This window comes from Crocodylus siamensis, chromosome 11, assembly GCF_052110815.1.
Source record: "Crocodylus siamensis isolate JL-2025a chromosome 11, ASM5211081v1, whole genome shotgun sequence".
Classification (NCBI taxonomy): Eukaryota; Metazoa; Chordata; order Crocodylia; family Crocodylidae; genus Crocodylus; species Crocodylus siamensis.
This window is the reverse complement of record NC_143405.1, coordinates 64,430,575-64,444,168: the sequence shown is the minus strand read 5'-3', so window position 1 is coordinate 64,444,168 and position 13,594 is coordinate 64,430,575. Positions and strand designations below refer to the sequence as shown.

Sequence of the window (13,594 nt, the reverse complement as noted above, 5' to 3'; positions counted from 1 at the left end):
GAATAATGGGAACTATAACAGCAACTGCTTGCACTTTACATCCAGCTGAGGATCTCAAAGCACTCTTCCCACAAGGTTAGGTTAACACTCCATGAATAAGGGGTATGATGCGGCTTTTAAAAAAGGGTAAATTGAGACCCATGCTGACTAGATGACATGCCCAAGGCCACAGAGTTGGTCAGTGGCTGAGCTTCATGCCAGTTCGGTGCCTCATGCACTCAAGATTGCCCTGCCTTTCCTACTGCAAGATAGCAGTGTGGCATGAAAAGGTTGTTTAGTCGGTCAGAGTGGTCCAGAGGCCTGCTCCCTTTCCCCATCCCCTGGCTAACCAACTCCTTCATCCTGAACCGCAGCCCCCACACGGCAGTCCTGCTGAAGGATTTTAGAAAGGGTAAATGGCAAAATCCCCCTTCAGTTCCCACATCATGCTGATGAAATGATGCTGTTTTTGAACTTCCCTTCTGGAAGCTGCGAGAAAATCTGACTTGCCGTATTGATCCTGAAAGTAAAAGAGAAAGGATGTTTTAAATGAAAGTGAGCTCTTCAAGCTAACCTTTTTAGGTTGTGATACCCCAGGGAGTACCTTAAAAGATATTTAAATAGGTCCCCATGGAGCTATGCGACTGTTTCCTTGGATGGAGTGGACCAAATTCCTCTCCCAGCTACACGCACGGACTTGGCTACAGCAATTTAGCCCTGCTGCTTTAGAGGCGTGGAATGGCTTTGCCAGGACCCCACGTTTCCCCTGCTCCAAGACCTCTAAAATCCCCGGCAACCTCCTCGCATGCCAGCAGTAGCTCCTGCCTCATTACGGTGCATTACAGGTCCACGAGCAAGGAAATCATCGAAGAGAGGAGTGGCTTCTACCCTTTTTCTGCCTCGCTTCCCACTGCAGAAATGTACTTAATTATTGAGCGTGAAACCACATCACCCACAGGCATACACTTAGCTATGCAAATTTTGCCCTGAGACCGAATGCCCATATAATAATTCATAATTATCTGTACTGCTTGATCTAGAGACGCACAGGACAAAGGAGGTATCATTAGCTGAATCAGCCCCTGGCTATCGTGAGGGACGCATGAGCCTAAACGTGGCATCAGCCTCATTTACAAGCTTGCCCCGAGGGGCAGCCCTCTCGTGAGCAGTGGCAAATCTCGGACCTGCCATCTTGGTGCATGCAATTATTTCCCCAGCTTCTCTGTCTTCCTCTCCTCAGCTGCTTGATTTTGGATGGGTGTCTTTGCAAATGTGCAGTCATAAGTAAGCCACCTCTGCCTTCCCCTGCTTTCCCGCTGGGGCAGCATCTGGTGCAAGTTACGGCGCCTCCACGCCTCTCCCCTCCGTCGGCAGGGTCCCAGCACTCACAGGAAGAGCTGATTTACCTACAGACTTGAGCTCTTCCTCCCCTAGGTGCAAGCCTCATGCTCTAGACGGGCATTTTCCTCGTATCACAAGACTGGATTTGCTGAAGGGCAGCAGAAGCAGAATTATCCCTGTGCATCGCAGATGGCGACGGCAGGCAGGGGGCAACGAGGAGTACAAGTGCAGACCCCTGAACCAGGAACGTCTGTTGCGTTGATGCTCCCCATCGCGTCGTCTTCAAGCAGAGCCCTCTCCTCCCGGGAAGGGGACTGATGTCCCAGAGATGCTTGGATTCCTTCCAGCACCGGCCTACCGCAACTCTGCCGGACGGGACAGATGAGGTGAGCCATACAGTAGACGCGTGGGGTTACCAAATCCGCTCTGTTGGGCATCGGAGTCCATCTCCTCCATGTTCAAAGAGAAAGTTGCTCTCTCCACCAGGCTCCCTGGCCAGACCAGCAACACTAGAGTATCAAGACGAACTGCATCTGGGAGCAGGACATCGCGAGCACCTGCCAGGATTACCTGCAGTCCTCTTGCACCCTTGGCACCAGGATGAGCGCACGATGGTCTTGGATAACTCCAGGAACTGCTTTTGTGTCTTGCCAAAGCACTGGGGATGGAAATGGCTATGATCCCGGGGAAGCTCTGACAAGATGTTCAGCATCCCATAGCAAGGATTGCCCTCTCCATAAGCAAAGGCCAGCTTGAGTTGGGTGAATTAAAGTGCATCAAGACACGGTATCAACACCATTAATGGGCAGGGAGTCCTGTCCTCCCAGCTCCTTAGTTTTGCTGGTGTTGAAGTTGAGCAAGAGCCCCCCCCCCAAACAGTGAGCTGAAATAGCACAACCAGGGAGGGGGCAAAGCTTATGTATCTGTGTATTAGATGTATTTGCTGCCCTCCCTAAGAGCAGCTCAAAGCAGCTTACAGTAATAACCAGATAAAAATAAAGACAGATCAAAATAACAGGTAACAGAGCAAACTCGCGTTCCCTGGAGAGTTACTTCTCAGGGCTGCGGTGGAGGAGGTCTCAGACCAGGAGAAGCAGCTTTCACTCCTGGTATTTTCTAATCACAGGGAAGAGGAGGGGCCTTCGTCCCACCCTAGACCTGGGCAGACCACGGGAATACAGGCACCACCTTGCATTTAGGACGGAAATGCTTCCCTTCACCGTACCACGGCTCCCAGCCGGAAGGACATGTCTCTGTTGTAATCTCTTCAGACCACTGGAAATGCCGGAGGGGTCGACTCAGTGACCCAGCCCTCCCTTCACCCTGCAGATTGTCTGCAGCACCGAGCAGTGTCCAGGTGTGTAATTCCACACGCACATGGCTGCGTCCCCCAACAGAGAAGTGTGGGAGGACTCAAATCTTGCGCCATGTTTAGTCCTAGGGATCAACTCCTGAATCAGCTGATTACTCGTCATCCCCCTCCTGAAGCTTGAATCAGCATGAGGAGAGGAAGACACAGCGTAGCCTGGGTGCAGCTTCACAGCCGTGTGTGTGCATGCACGCACACGTGCACATATAAATATATAAGCATGGAGATATTCTTTCTATATCTGCATTTTATATACATGCGAAACAGTACTCATAATAGGTCTGAATAGGTTCAACAAATGCAACAATTTGGCTTAGGCTGGGAGGAAAAACCCAGTATGCTGTTTTCCAGCATTCAGGCTCAGCTCTCTAAACACTGGTATGAGTGCTTACCATTAAACTCATATATTGCCCCACTGATTTGAATGGGACTGCTCGCAGGCATAGATCTTTAAGCCTGAGATGGCAGAATTGGGACCTTAGGATGGAAATATATGGGATTACTAGCAGTTGCTAGTTGTATCCCAGTTGTATCACTTAGCTACAAGAAGTAAAGTCATTTTTAGTGTGTAGGTAAATGGAAAGCTCGAATCATTTCATTCTGGAAGATGAAAATGAATACTTTGGGTTTGACCTCTCCTTTCTGCCTGAGAGAATGAATTGCTGTTTCATTTATAATGAATTACAACCCAATGTAGGAAACATGCATGTGGTTTTAAATTCCACATTAACGTGATTTTTGTAATTCATATCACTGCGATTGGCATATGACTAATGGCGCTGTATTAAAGTAATCTTGAAGCAAGTGAGATGAACGTAACTCTTGCGCCAGTGATTAGTGTCCAGGCGTGTACAATGCAAGTGATCCTCCCTATCCTGTGCCTCTCTGCTTTATCAGAAATCTGCCCTCTGACTATTATATCTGATTATAATGTATAGGTAATTATAATGCATGGGTAATAATAATCTGCTGCTAGCTGTTTTGTGCAGTTTTCCTACTGTACCCAAGCATCGAGGCTCTCATAAGCGTGAATGTTTTCATAATAAATCTTCTTGCCTGTATTCATGTTGAACTATAAGTTTCATGGAGGCAATGATAATAATTGGTAAACACTTCTAATTCAAGTAGTGTGCAAGTTAACAAGGAATTGTCTCTTGGCACTTGGCTCTGAGCAATTATAATTCATCTTAATAATTCTAAGGTCACTAACTTCAGCAGGGTGCCAACATTTAAAGGGCTTTCAGCATGTAGTTTAAACGCAGGGGATGACACCCGCTGTGTTGCCTTACTTTAATATTTATGCAGATATGACCTCTGTAGAAAAAAGATGAACCAATATCCTACCGGTATAAAAGCCATGTCTGCGATTTTATTTTCTCATAAGTGACTTGATATTGTTATTATGCAGTTAAAAGCAATCTGGCTTTCTTTTGTATTGCAAGAAGACATGATCAGTCAGAAAAATGCTTTTTCCCCCAGTGATGTGCTAACGCTTCTGTCACATTCTTGCTATAAATACGTCATTTAACAAATCGAGCCGTACTGTCCTTGAACAGAACATCCTCAACATGCGCTGGGATGAAACAAATTCCAGCAGAGATTTTTTTCTTTTGCTGAGATTTTTTTTTTACATTTTCACAAAGGCAATGGGGGGAGCGGATAGAAGAAGGCGTACCCAGGGAAGCACTGCGCTGGGCGGCCACACCAGGCAGTGGGAATCCTTTTAAAGTTTTTGTTTAACCCAAGGTGTTTTTCATTATTTAGGGAATGCAAAGCAGAAAATTAAGACAGAGCATCTCAGCATCCTGGTGAGCAGCTTAGCACTGTGCAATTAATGTCTATTGATCATGATGAAATGAGGAGTGAGAAGGAGGGAGGGTGAGAGGAACGTCAGGAAAGCAGTACGAGATGGAAAGGGAAAGCAAGCAGGAGAGGAGGAGTTTGTGTGGCCTTGCAAAACGTGTAGGGAGCACATTGCTGATCTGTTCTTTGTTGCAAACCTCCCCGTTTTACTCCTGACCCAAAAAAGTCCGTCCCAATTTGGCAATACTAAGCCCGCTGGGGAGCAGCAAATGAATCCAGCATCTCCTTGTGTGGAAGTGTCCCTCCGGTAGGACAGTCTCTTTTCCTTTCAAGCCCGGCCCCGATAGCTTCAGAGGAAGCATCAGAGCAGCTTTGTTAAGGACAGTGAAGAGGGCAAAAATGTTCCTGATGACTTTGCTAATTATGCAGACTTTAAACATGAGCTGACACCAGCTTTATTGCTTTTACTACCCTGGGCACATGCTGGCTCCTGCAGGAATACACGACGTGTGCCATGCCGACCATCGCGTGCCAGCTTCTAGAAAGCGGGGTGAGACATGGCAGGTTTTGTCTGTGCTTATGTATGTAGTTGAAGTGCCAGCGAACGCCTTTTCTCAGGTGGCATCAGCAATGCAGCCTCTCTTCCCGCAAGCACGTGGGTCTCATTTTGCCCTCTCCGGTTCGTTCTGCGCAGTGGTTGCAGTGGGTCTCATCCGTGCCGCATACGGCACATGGCGCTGTCTTCCCGTGGCGCCTTTGCAGCAGTCGGAGATCCCACAGCCAAGGAGCAGCGGGCCCATTGAGGTTCAGATTTGAATATCCAACACAAATAACACATTGCCCTTTCGCTAGACCTCTGGAGCCCCTTCTAGTCATTAATAGCTACCTCTGCCCACTTACGTGTGCTTTACTAAGATTCACGTTGAAAATGTTCCCATTTTGCTGAATCCTGACTGAGGTTAACCCACACAAGTTCTCCATGCAGCGTTGTATCTGCAGGCTAGAGAGATGGGTTATCTGCCATTTGCTGTAAAGACACGTGTTTTCCTTTTGAATAATCCTCTTGTAGGAAGTTAGCATTATGCTGACACTAACAAATGCCAGTCTGCTTTTAGGCTGGAAAAAAGTAAGTGGTGCAAAAGGGAATAGGCACTGAACCGCTATTAGGGCTCCTAATTAGCCATTATAGGACTCCATTAATCTCTTGAGTTGACTAAAAGAGTTACAGTCGCTGAAGCCCGTTCGTGTTGAGATGGAAGGGAGCTTTAACAAAGCCCATGGGCCCAAGATACCTGCAAAAAGCAGGTTCCCTGGACCCACATCAATTTGCATTTTGCGTTGGAGAGAGTTAAGCAAAGATACTTCTGAGACAGATATCTTCCGAGCAAATGCTATCAAAGAGCGGTGTACCGCTAGCATGCATTTCAGCACAGATCTCCGAAGCCAGTAATAGCTAGATGTGAACCAGAAGAGTTCACACTGCTGTATGGAGTTTACAGTGGGCAAAATGCGAAGCCAAATTACCCTAACACGTCCCTTTTTGGGGGTTCAAGAGAACCAGACATCAGGGATACTTTCCACGCACCCCAGGATGGAAAGCCTCCCCACACCAGGACTCCCAACCCCTACCAGATCCCAGCCGCCTCCATCTGAACCATCCGCTCTTTCCTGTGACCCTCAGGGAGGACGAAGATGAGCTTCTTGCCTGGGCAGCACCAAGGGTCAGCGTTCAGTTGGACCGCATTGTCCAGATTTTAAAATGACTCAAGGCAGAGATGGTTTGACTACGTGCTGGATCAGTGGCACAGAAGACTCAAGTCCTCATCCCATGCCAGGTCCAGCCCCCTTTATGCATAAACCCCTTGACTGAAAAAAAACCCAGCTCTTTAATTGCATTTAATGAAGTTCCTAACCTTCATGGTCACGCCGTTACTTTTCCAAAGGGGAAGGAAAAGCCTCTCCTCCCGCGCTGTGTCCTGAGTCTGCTGGCAGCCTTGCACAGCAGCTCTGAAGAGGTGAAGTCCCCCTTCCCAAAGAGCCTCATTGTGAGGTTTACTCATTTACATGCCAGCAGAATTAACTAGTTCATTGCTGCCCATTTATCAAATGGGATGGGGAACTGTGTTGGGCTGGGAGGAATTGGGAATTGCTGGAGAAGAGATCATGCAGAGGGAACTGAGGAGAGACGCCAAGAGGGAAGAGTAGGGGAGAGAGGGGAAAGTAGGAAACGAAGAAAACCCAGGAGTAGGCTTGGTGGTGGCTATGAAGGTGAGTGGATAGTGTCATGGGCTGGTTAACAGCTTAAGTGCTACGCAGGCTGCCCTTGACCTTTTTCCTTGAGAAAGTGAGGGATCGAAGGGATTGCTGTCCTCAATGATGTCTTGCCCTGCAGCCCGTCACTAAAAATGGAAATGTGCCTTCTGCAAAATTAAGCTTGGTCCGAGGAGTCCCGGGCTGCGCTGCATGACTACTACTGCTGCCACTAGGATTTTTGCTATATTGAGTGAAATTCTTTATGCAGTAAAGGTTATTTTCAAGGAAACTTAAGATGTACCGTTTACTTGGTGGGAGAGGAAGCAGTACTGCCTTTGGCACTGCTGTTCCTTCAGACCATGAATTCAGAGGTCTTGGCTGCAAAACCCGTGTATGTTAATGTAGTTGAGTATTATACAGAATTAATATTTAAGTGTTATAAATCACCAGCTCTTCTGTAGTGCATGGCTTGCTTACTAGAATGATAATACACTTGTTAAATCTTTTAAATGGCTTAACGCTATTCAATAAATGTGCACATTGCTAATTAAAGCAACATTACCACGAGAGGTGATCAGATTACACATATTTCTTAAACAATTGCCTCTTGTAAATTAAACAGAAGAAAGATGGTATGTTCCTGTAAGACTGATTCAAGTTTGAAAATGTCAATAGATGCAAAAAGCCACCCCAGAGCCTTACTCGATAAAATGCAAGTAGAGAAGTAATGACATGGTCAATAGTAACTGCCATCACCCATAGAGAAATCAGATTGCCAAGCCTAGATCTATAAAACTCTTGCCAAAGTAGAACCTCATTTACACATACAGATCTTCATACCCTTTGCGAAGAAAAGCATATGTGACAGCTGAGAGGTTTCAGTTTGCCAAAGATCTTTCACTCTGAATACAGTAAATGTCACATCTGTTTATTTATGGTTAAATTTTGCTAACTATCTGTAGAAATATTTGGATTTTTCCTGTAGTGATGGAGATGTTTTAAAAGCGAGAGAATCCAGACTGTAATGCAGCTGCAGCACAAAACCATATGGGCGCTAAAGGGAGGAAAGATGCATCACAAAATTACTTGAAGTAAACATAAACCACATGTAATCCTCAGAAGGATATTAGATAGAATACATAAATGCCTGGATATTGCTATGAAAGGATGCAATCAGGCAGTAAGTTATTGCACATGCCGAAAATAATCACACTTGCATAGCGTTTTACATTTTCCAAATGCCATACTGCAAACATTATCTAATTTATCCAGGAAAGCTGAATGATTTCAGCAACTGAAGTGGGGATGTAGCAACGTTTAGATCCTGCTTTGCAAAACTACGCAGGTGATGACTACGCGTCCACATTTTACCCAGATTCATCCCACTTGTTTCACAGAGTCCCAGGAACTTCTTTTGGGTCACCTGAAAAGCCCTGGGTTTTCTTTTAAACCATTAACATCTTTGACTTTGTTACAGCTTCTTTACAAGGTGTTTCTATGTGATTTATGGGCATCCTGGGAATATGTCAATCAGGAGCAAGCGGTCCAGTGGAACGAACATTCAATATAACGAACAGGAGTGGCTGGAAGACTGTGTACTTTTGTCTGTCTTTCTGACTGGCCTTAAATCTTACAACAGGGAACAACATTTTTTAAAACAAATCTCATCTGAGATTAGCAGCAATTACTTGTCCACTATATTGTTTTAAATATCCTTTATACTTTTTATTTTACTTTAAAGTAAAAAGTAGAATTGCACTGAGGATTAGCTTTCCAAAAATGCATCACAGGGAACCAGCTACTGATTCGCATGATTTACATTGGCAGTATCTAGCTTTGCATACGTAATATAAGGAATTAGACATCTGTTAGGGTTTGTGTAACTATGCACGGTATAAACTCTTCCTTTGGGTAATTCAGATACAAATGGTGTTGGGGCCCTAGTGCAAACCTGAATTTGTAGATGGTAACATGGATCTCGGTCTCAGATATGAAAAAGATCAGAGTGACTGGTGGCAGGAGGACTAAAACATTTCCTAGCAACTCTGAATGTGTTTCTCTTCCTACAGATGACATGGAAGCCATTCCTGTCAAACAGTTTGTTAAACATATCAGTGAACTGTATTCAAATAACCAGCATGGATTCTCAGAAGACTTTGAGGTATGTTTCCTTATCTTTTAATGAAGTAGCCTTTTCCTGCCGCAGCTGAACATGTTGTGTACTCCTAGCAAAGGACAATGTCATACCGATATGAGGCCACTGTGAAAACAGCAAGTCTGCTTCTGCACCCTATCAGATGAAGTATTTCCAGCAGAGAGCACCAAGTTTTAAGGCCGTTCATATACCAAGTGCTGGTGAGACCTCATCTGGAAGAGTCCTCCCTGGTCACCTGGTTTTCAGGAAGGGGAAAGCTGCAGTGTGAGCAAGGGTTGCAGACTGGCCCTCCACGTGAAATGTCACATGTGGCGCTTTGTCATTTATCACTCTTGGGCCACTTCCCAAAGCTTCCATCCATTAGCGCTTTGAATTACTACTATTGGTTGCTTACTAGGAAACGTTCCCATTGCCATCGCTGGGATTTTTGTCCAAATAACACCTGAACAAGGTGTTTAGTCCGCGGTATTTATATCACACAAAGGTTTTAAGAGCTGCCTCTTGCTACAGACAACTCGGAGTGTCTAGGCTGAATCCCAATCTCTGTTGCCCCCTTGCAAAACTGTTGCAAGTCCTCCAGCGTGGGAGTAAGACCAAAATTCAATCCCTCCGGGCTATAGGAAGGCCCAGTGAGCTACACAAGGCACTTCTGCACTACCAAGAAACAAGTTTGAGAAGTTTAATGTACCAATGGCATCGCTCTGGTAATCCTTCCACACCGCATCCTGGATGAGATGATTTCAGCTAGGAAGGCTGGTAAATAGCATGCAGCTGTGGTGGTGTTTCAGTGGAGGGCCAAAGAGGACCCATATTCTTCAATATATGGCTGTTTTAAAAAAGAAATATGGGTACATGAGTTATAAAGGCCGATGTATTTACACACATAACAGTGAAACAAAACTGGTGGGCTAATATCTAAAGCCACTTTGCTTAATGGAATAAAGACATGACTAGATGCAGGTATTGTCTTTAATGGTCCCATTAAAAACCATTTACTGCTGTTTGGTTACAGTCTGTCTGAGTGGCTGCACTGCCTGATGCCCAAAAACTATTGTGTAAGTCATAAACATTTTGTATTCATGAGGATAGCAAATGTGTGAGGTGTTAAAGTGATTTAGTTCAATTGACTGCTGGCTGGATGACTGAGCAGGAATATTGAGGCATTTAACAATGTTGATGGTATTCAGGACAAACATTTATCCTCCAGAGGGTAGAATTTGATCAGGATGATCAAATGTGACTCGGTCTTCTCAATTATGTATGAATTGAGACCCCAGTGCTATTCATCACAGCTGGTTTGGACACCATTTAATTATTCAAAATAATCAGCTACACATCTGTAAACTTGGCCTGACTTAAAGCAGGCTTTGCTTCAGCTGCCTCAAAATCATTGCTATTAACAAATGTTGGACATCTCCGCCCGTAGCTTTCAACAGAGGGAAATACAGCTCTAATAGCCTTTTTCTTCCCTTCATGCTACGACTGCTCTCTGTGACTGCTGCTCCGTGATAGCTTGTCAGGAGAGATTGCTTTAGCCAATTAGTCCTGTTCTCAGGAGCTCACCAGCTCTGATGAAGGGAAGCGGCCTTTTATAACTGTACTGCACAGCGAGCAGATCCTGCTCTTTCTGCCAGCGCAAGACTCGGCGTAACTCCTTGAAGCCACTGTGGTTATTCCCATTTTATTTCGGTGCAAACGAGGCCCGAATTTGGTCCTTAGGTTTTTTTAAAAAACAAATAAAAAAGAAATCTCCTCCTGGGAGAAGAGGCTGCGACTAGAAAGATTGCTGCCTTGAGAAGAAGATACGTATACATATACATAAATACACAGATGCATACACACATAGACAGATATATGCATGTATATGAGGGATGGCCCCTTCCTGCAATGGCTTATATTCCCTTTGGTGGCACATGCATGGATAGGATTCTCCTCTCCCTTGTACCAGGGTCACCTCAAAGGACTCCCAAAGTCGTCTGTGTTGTAACGGGGACCGGGACTGGGACCTAGGTGGATCCATTAAGACCATGGGGTGACATTTCTGCAGCACCTAAGTGGGTTAGAAACGTGTGTCCATTTTTTTTTCCCAAAAGAGCCTGAGATGACCTCCATGCCGCAAGCTCGCTCTCGAGCTGTGCGGCTGAAAGGCAGAGCAGCTCACGCTCATTCAGGCCTTTGGTCACTTTTGAGAGGGAGACTGATGCTCTTAAGTCACTTAGCCAAAAGTATTGTCTGTCTGTATAAAGTTCAGTCGCATGAGAGAAAATAGGAGCCTAGCTGCTGAAAGGGAGTGTATTCTTCTCTTCCCTCGGGGGACTTTGGACCATAAGACAGACAGCATCCAAAAAGTAGCTGTAAAGTTTCCGTAGCAGTCAGCTCTGTGAAAGAAGCTGAAAGGGAGATGAATATGTTAGGAACAAATGCAATCTGCCCTTAGCAAAAGGCATATATTCTCTTGGTTTGCTTCTCTTTTCTTTCCTGTGTTTTTGGAAGCCTGCCTTGAGTTTTACGGGGAATTTCATTGTAAGAGCATGCTTTTGGAAGCAAATGGTCTGAATACTCAAAACTGCTTCCCCCTCTCCCTCTTAAAGGCAGAGGTAGAGTTAAATATTTTCCAAATGTGCTAAGGAAGCCTTTTATGTGACAGAGAAAAGGTCTCTAAACTCGCAGATCTTTCTATGGAAGGTAGATCCAAAATGCATCTGTATTCCCATCAGGGTGTCATGCTGCCAGAAGACCGCTTTATCATGCAGTTTACTAGTCTTTCTTATACACACAGAATAGTTAAGGATGCCCCTGAGCACACTGAATTTATGACTTCTGATAGCAGCGGAAGTGTTAAGCCTGGTTGGCCCAGGGCCGTGCACTGTCGCATGTTGTCAGTCTTAGGGGCGCAGGAGGCGAGAGGACCCCTGTGATGCTGCTAGACGCGAGGGCATCTCTGTTGCAGCATAGACTGAAATCCTGCATTGTTGAGCTGGAAAGCGTAATGCTGGGGAGTGGTTATTTTAAATTGAACAAGTAGAATTTGAAGGTAACCGTACTCGAGGGAGACCCACTTGCCTGTGCTTCCTACTGCTAATTGTTCGTCTGATGGTCCCACCCTCACACTTCAGTCCAGGTGAGGTCCCTGCCCCCAGACCTTAATGTCTCATGGGGGGCAAGCCATGGGAGGGAAGAGTTACAAGGAGGATGGGAGTGATGGGAATGAAATGAGTAGGCCGGCTGTGTGCATGGAGTAACGCTTCGGTGTCTCTGGATGTGTCCGTGCAGGGCAGCTCCTTGCAGAGGGATCTGCTTACACGTCTGTGTATGCTAGAGGTGTCAACCCCCCCGTGCAGTGCATGGAGCTGGTACAGGGGCACGCGCCGCATGTGGTGTCCCCCAGCCTGGCCTGGGCTCAGTCTGCTTGGGCCCACAGCCTGGCCCAGTCACCCTCATCCAGCTTGTGGGGTGGGATGAGTTTGACACCCCTGGTGTACACAGCCCCTTGGGTCCCAAAGCCAGCATAGCTGGCTCAGCATATCAGTCCGCCTGGCACAACTAGCCCTGCTGAGAGGCTGCGCTCACAGCCATGCTGCTCCTGGGTCTGGCGTGAGCTCGCAGGCTGCTGCCCTACCCCGACCCTAGCCATCCCCGAGCAGCGTGGCCAGCCCTTCCAGCAGTGCTCATTGTCAGAAGAAGTGACGTTCAATATGAAGCCGACATGGGAGGCAAAAGACAAGGTGGCCTTTGGCATGTTACATGCCTGGTGCTGTTGACCATGGGCCAGCAAAGGCTGGGGACCTCTGCCCTCCGGTTGTACTTATTGTTAAAATTGCCTGTCCCCTAGCTTTGTGCAGTGCTAGGGTAGCCTGTTCAGTTTGCTCTCCCCTCTTCCATGTATTGCGTGCCCCCAGCTCTCCCCTTCACCTTGTGTTGCTAAAGGATTGATGCCCACACAAGACTCTATGCTGTTCCTTTGCAAGGTCCTTGCAAGCCGCCGGGTCTATAGCAGTGTGTCCTTGGAGCATGTCCCTTGGGCCAGCAGGACCGTGGGCAAGGACGACCAAAAGTTGGCTCAGGAGATTACCATGATTGATGGCATGGGATGAAAAAGATCTTTGTCATGAACAAATTTGCTGTCTTAGTGGTGGACAACCCCACATAATTTCCCAATGTACCTCCTGAACTAGCTTCCTTTGCACCTTCAGAAAAAGGTCTTCTGAACGTGCCATCTCAACCACTTCCTTGAAGGAGAGGGGCCCGCATAAGCAAAGCCAACAGGCTGCCTGGTGAGCCAGCCGCTTCTAGCTCATTAGTTCGTATTACCAGACATGTAGCGGTTTGATTTTACACTTTTAAGTTTAGTGAAAATTCTTTGAAGTTTATCAAACTAATCTGTAACTTGCTTCAGGAAGGCAATGAAAATGGATCATTAAACTTGGGTGTATCAAATCCCAATTAGCATTAGCACGGACAATATAATTAAAAGCTAAATTAGCCATAATAGCATGGAATATAACATTTCTTGCAGTAACTAAAGGTCGATTGAAACCGTGTACTTTGGGTTCTCAAGTGGTCAATGAGGAGTTGAAAAGGACAAAATTAGAGGATGTGCCTGTTCGTCTTCAGAGAGTAACGTGCTCAGTGTAAAGGACACTGGCTAGTTAGCTAGTCTGCAATTAAATTCAGCAAAAGAAATGAAGTGGTCT

General features: G+C 46.1%; 1 protein-coding gene across 5 annotated transcripts in view; it reads left to right on the top strand.

Moving 5' to 3' along the window:
• PTPRG (protein tyrosine phosphatase receptor type G) overlaps positions 1 to 13,594 on the top strand; it is a 449,911-nt gene that overhangs the window by 412,713 nt on the left and 23,604 nt on the right. For all 5 annotated transcript variants that reach the window (XM_090022695.1, XM_090022694.1, XM_090022693.1 and 2 more), the window contains exon 15: positions 8,815 to 8,906. In XM_090022695.1, the coding sequence (XP_089878821.1) occupies positions 8,815 to 8,906 (92 nt within the window). The remainder of the gene's footprint in view (positions 1 to 8,814; positions 8,907 to 13,594) is intronic.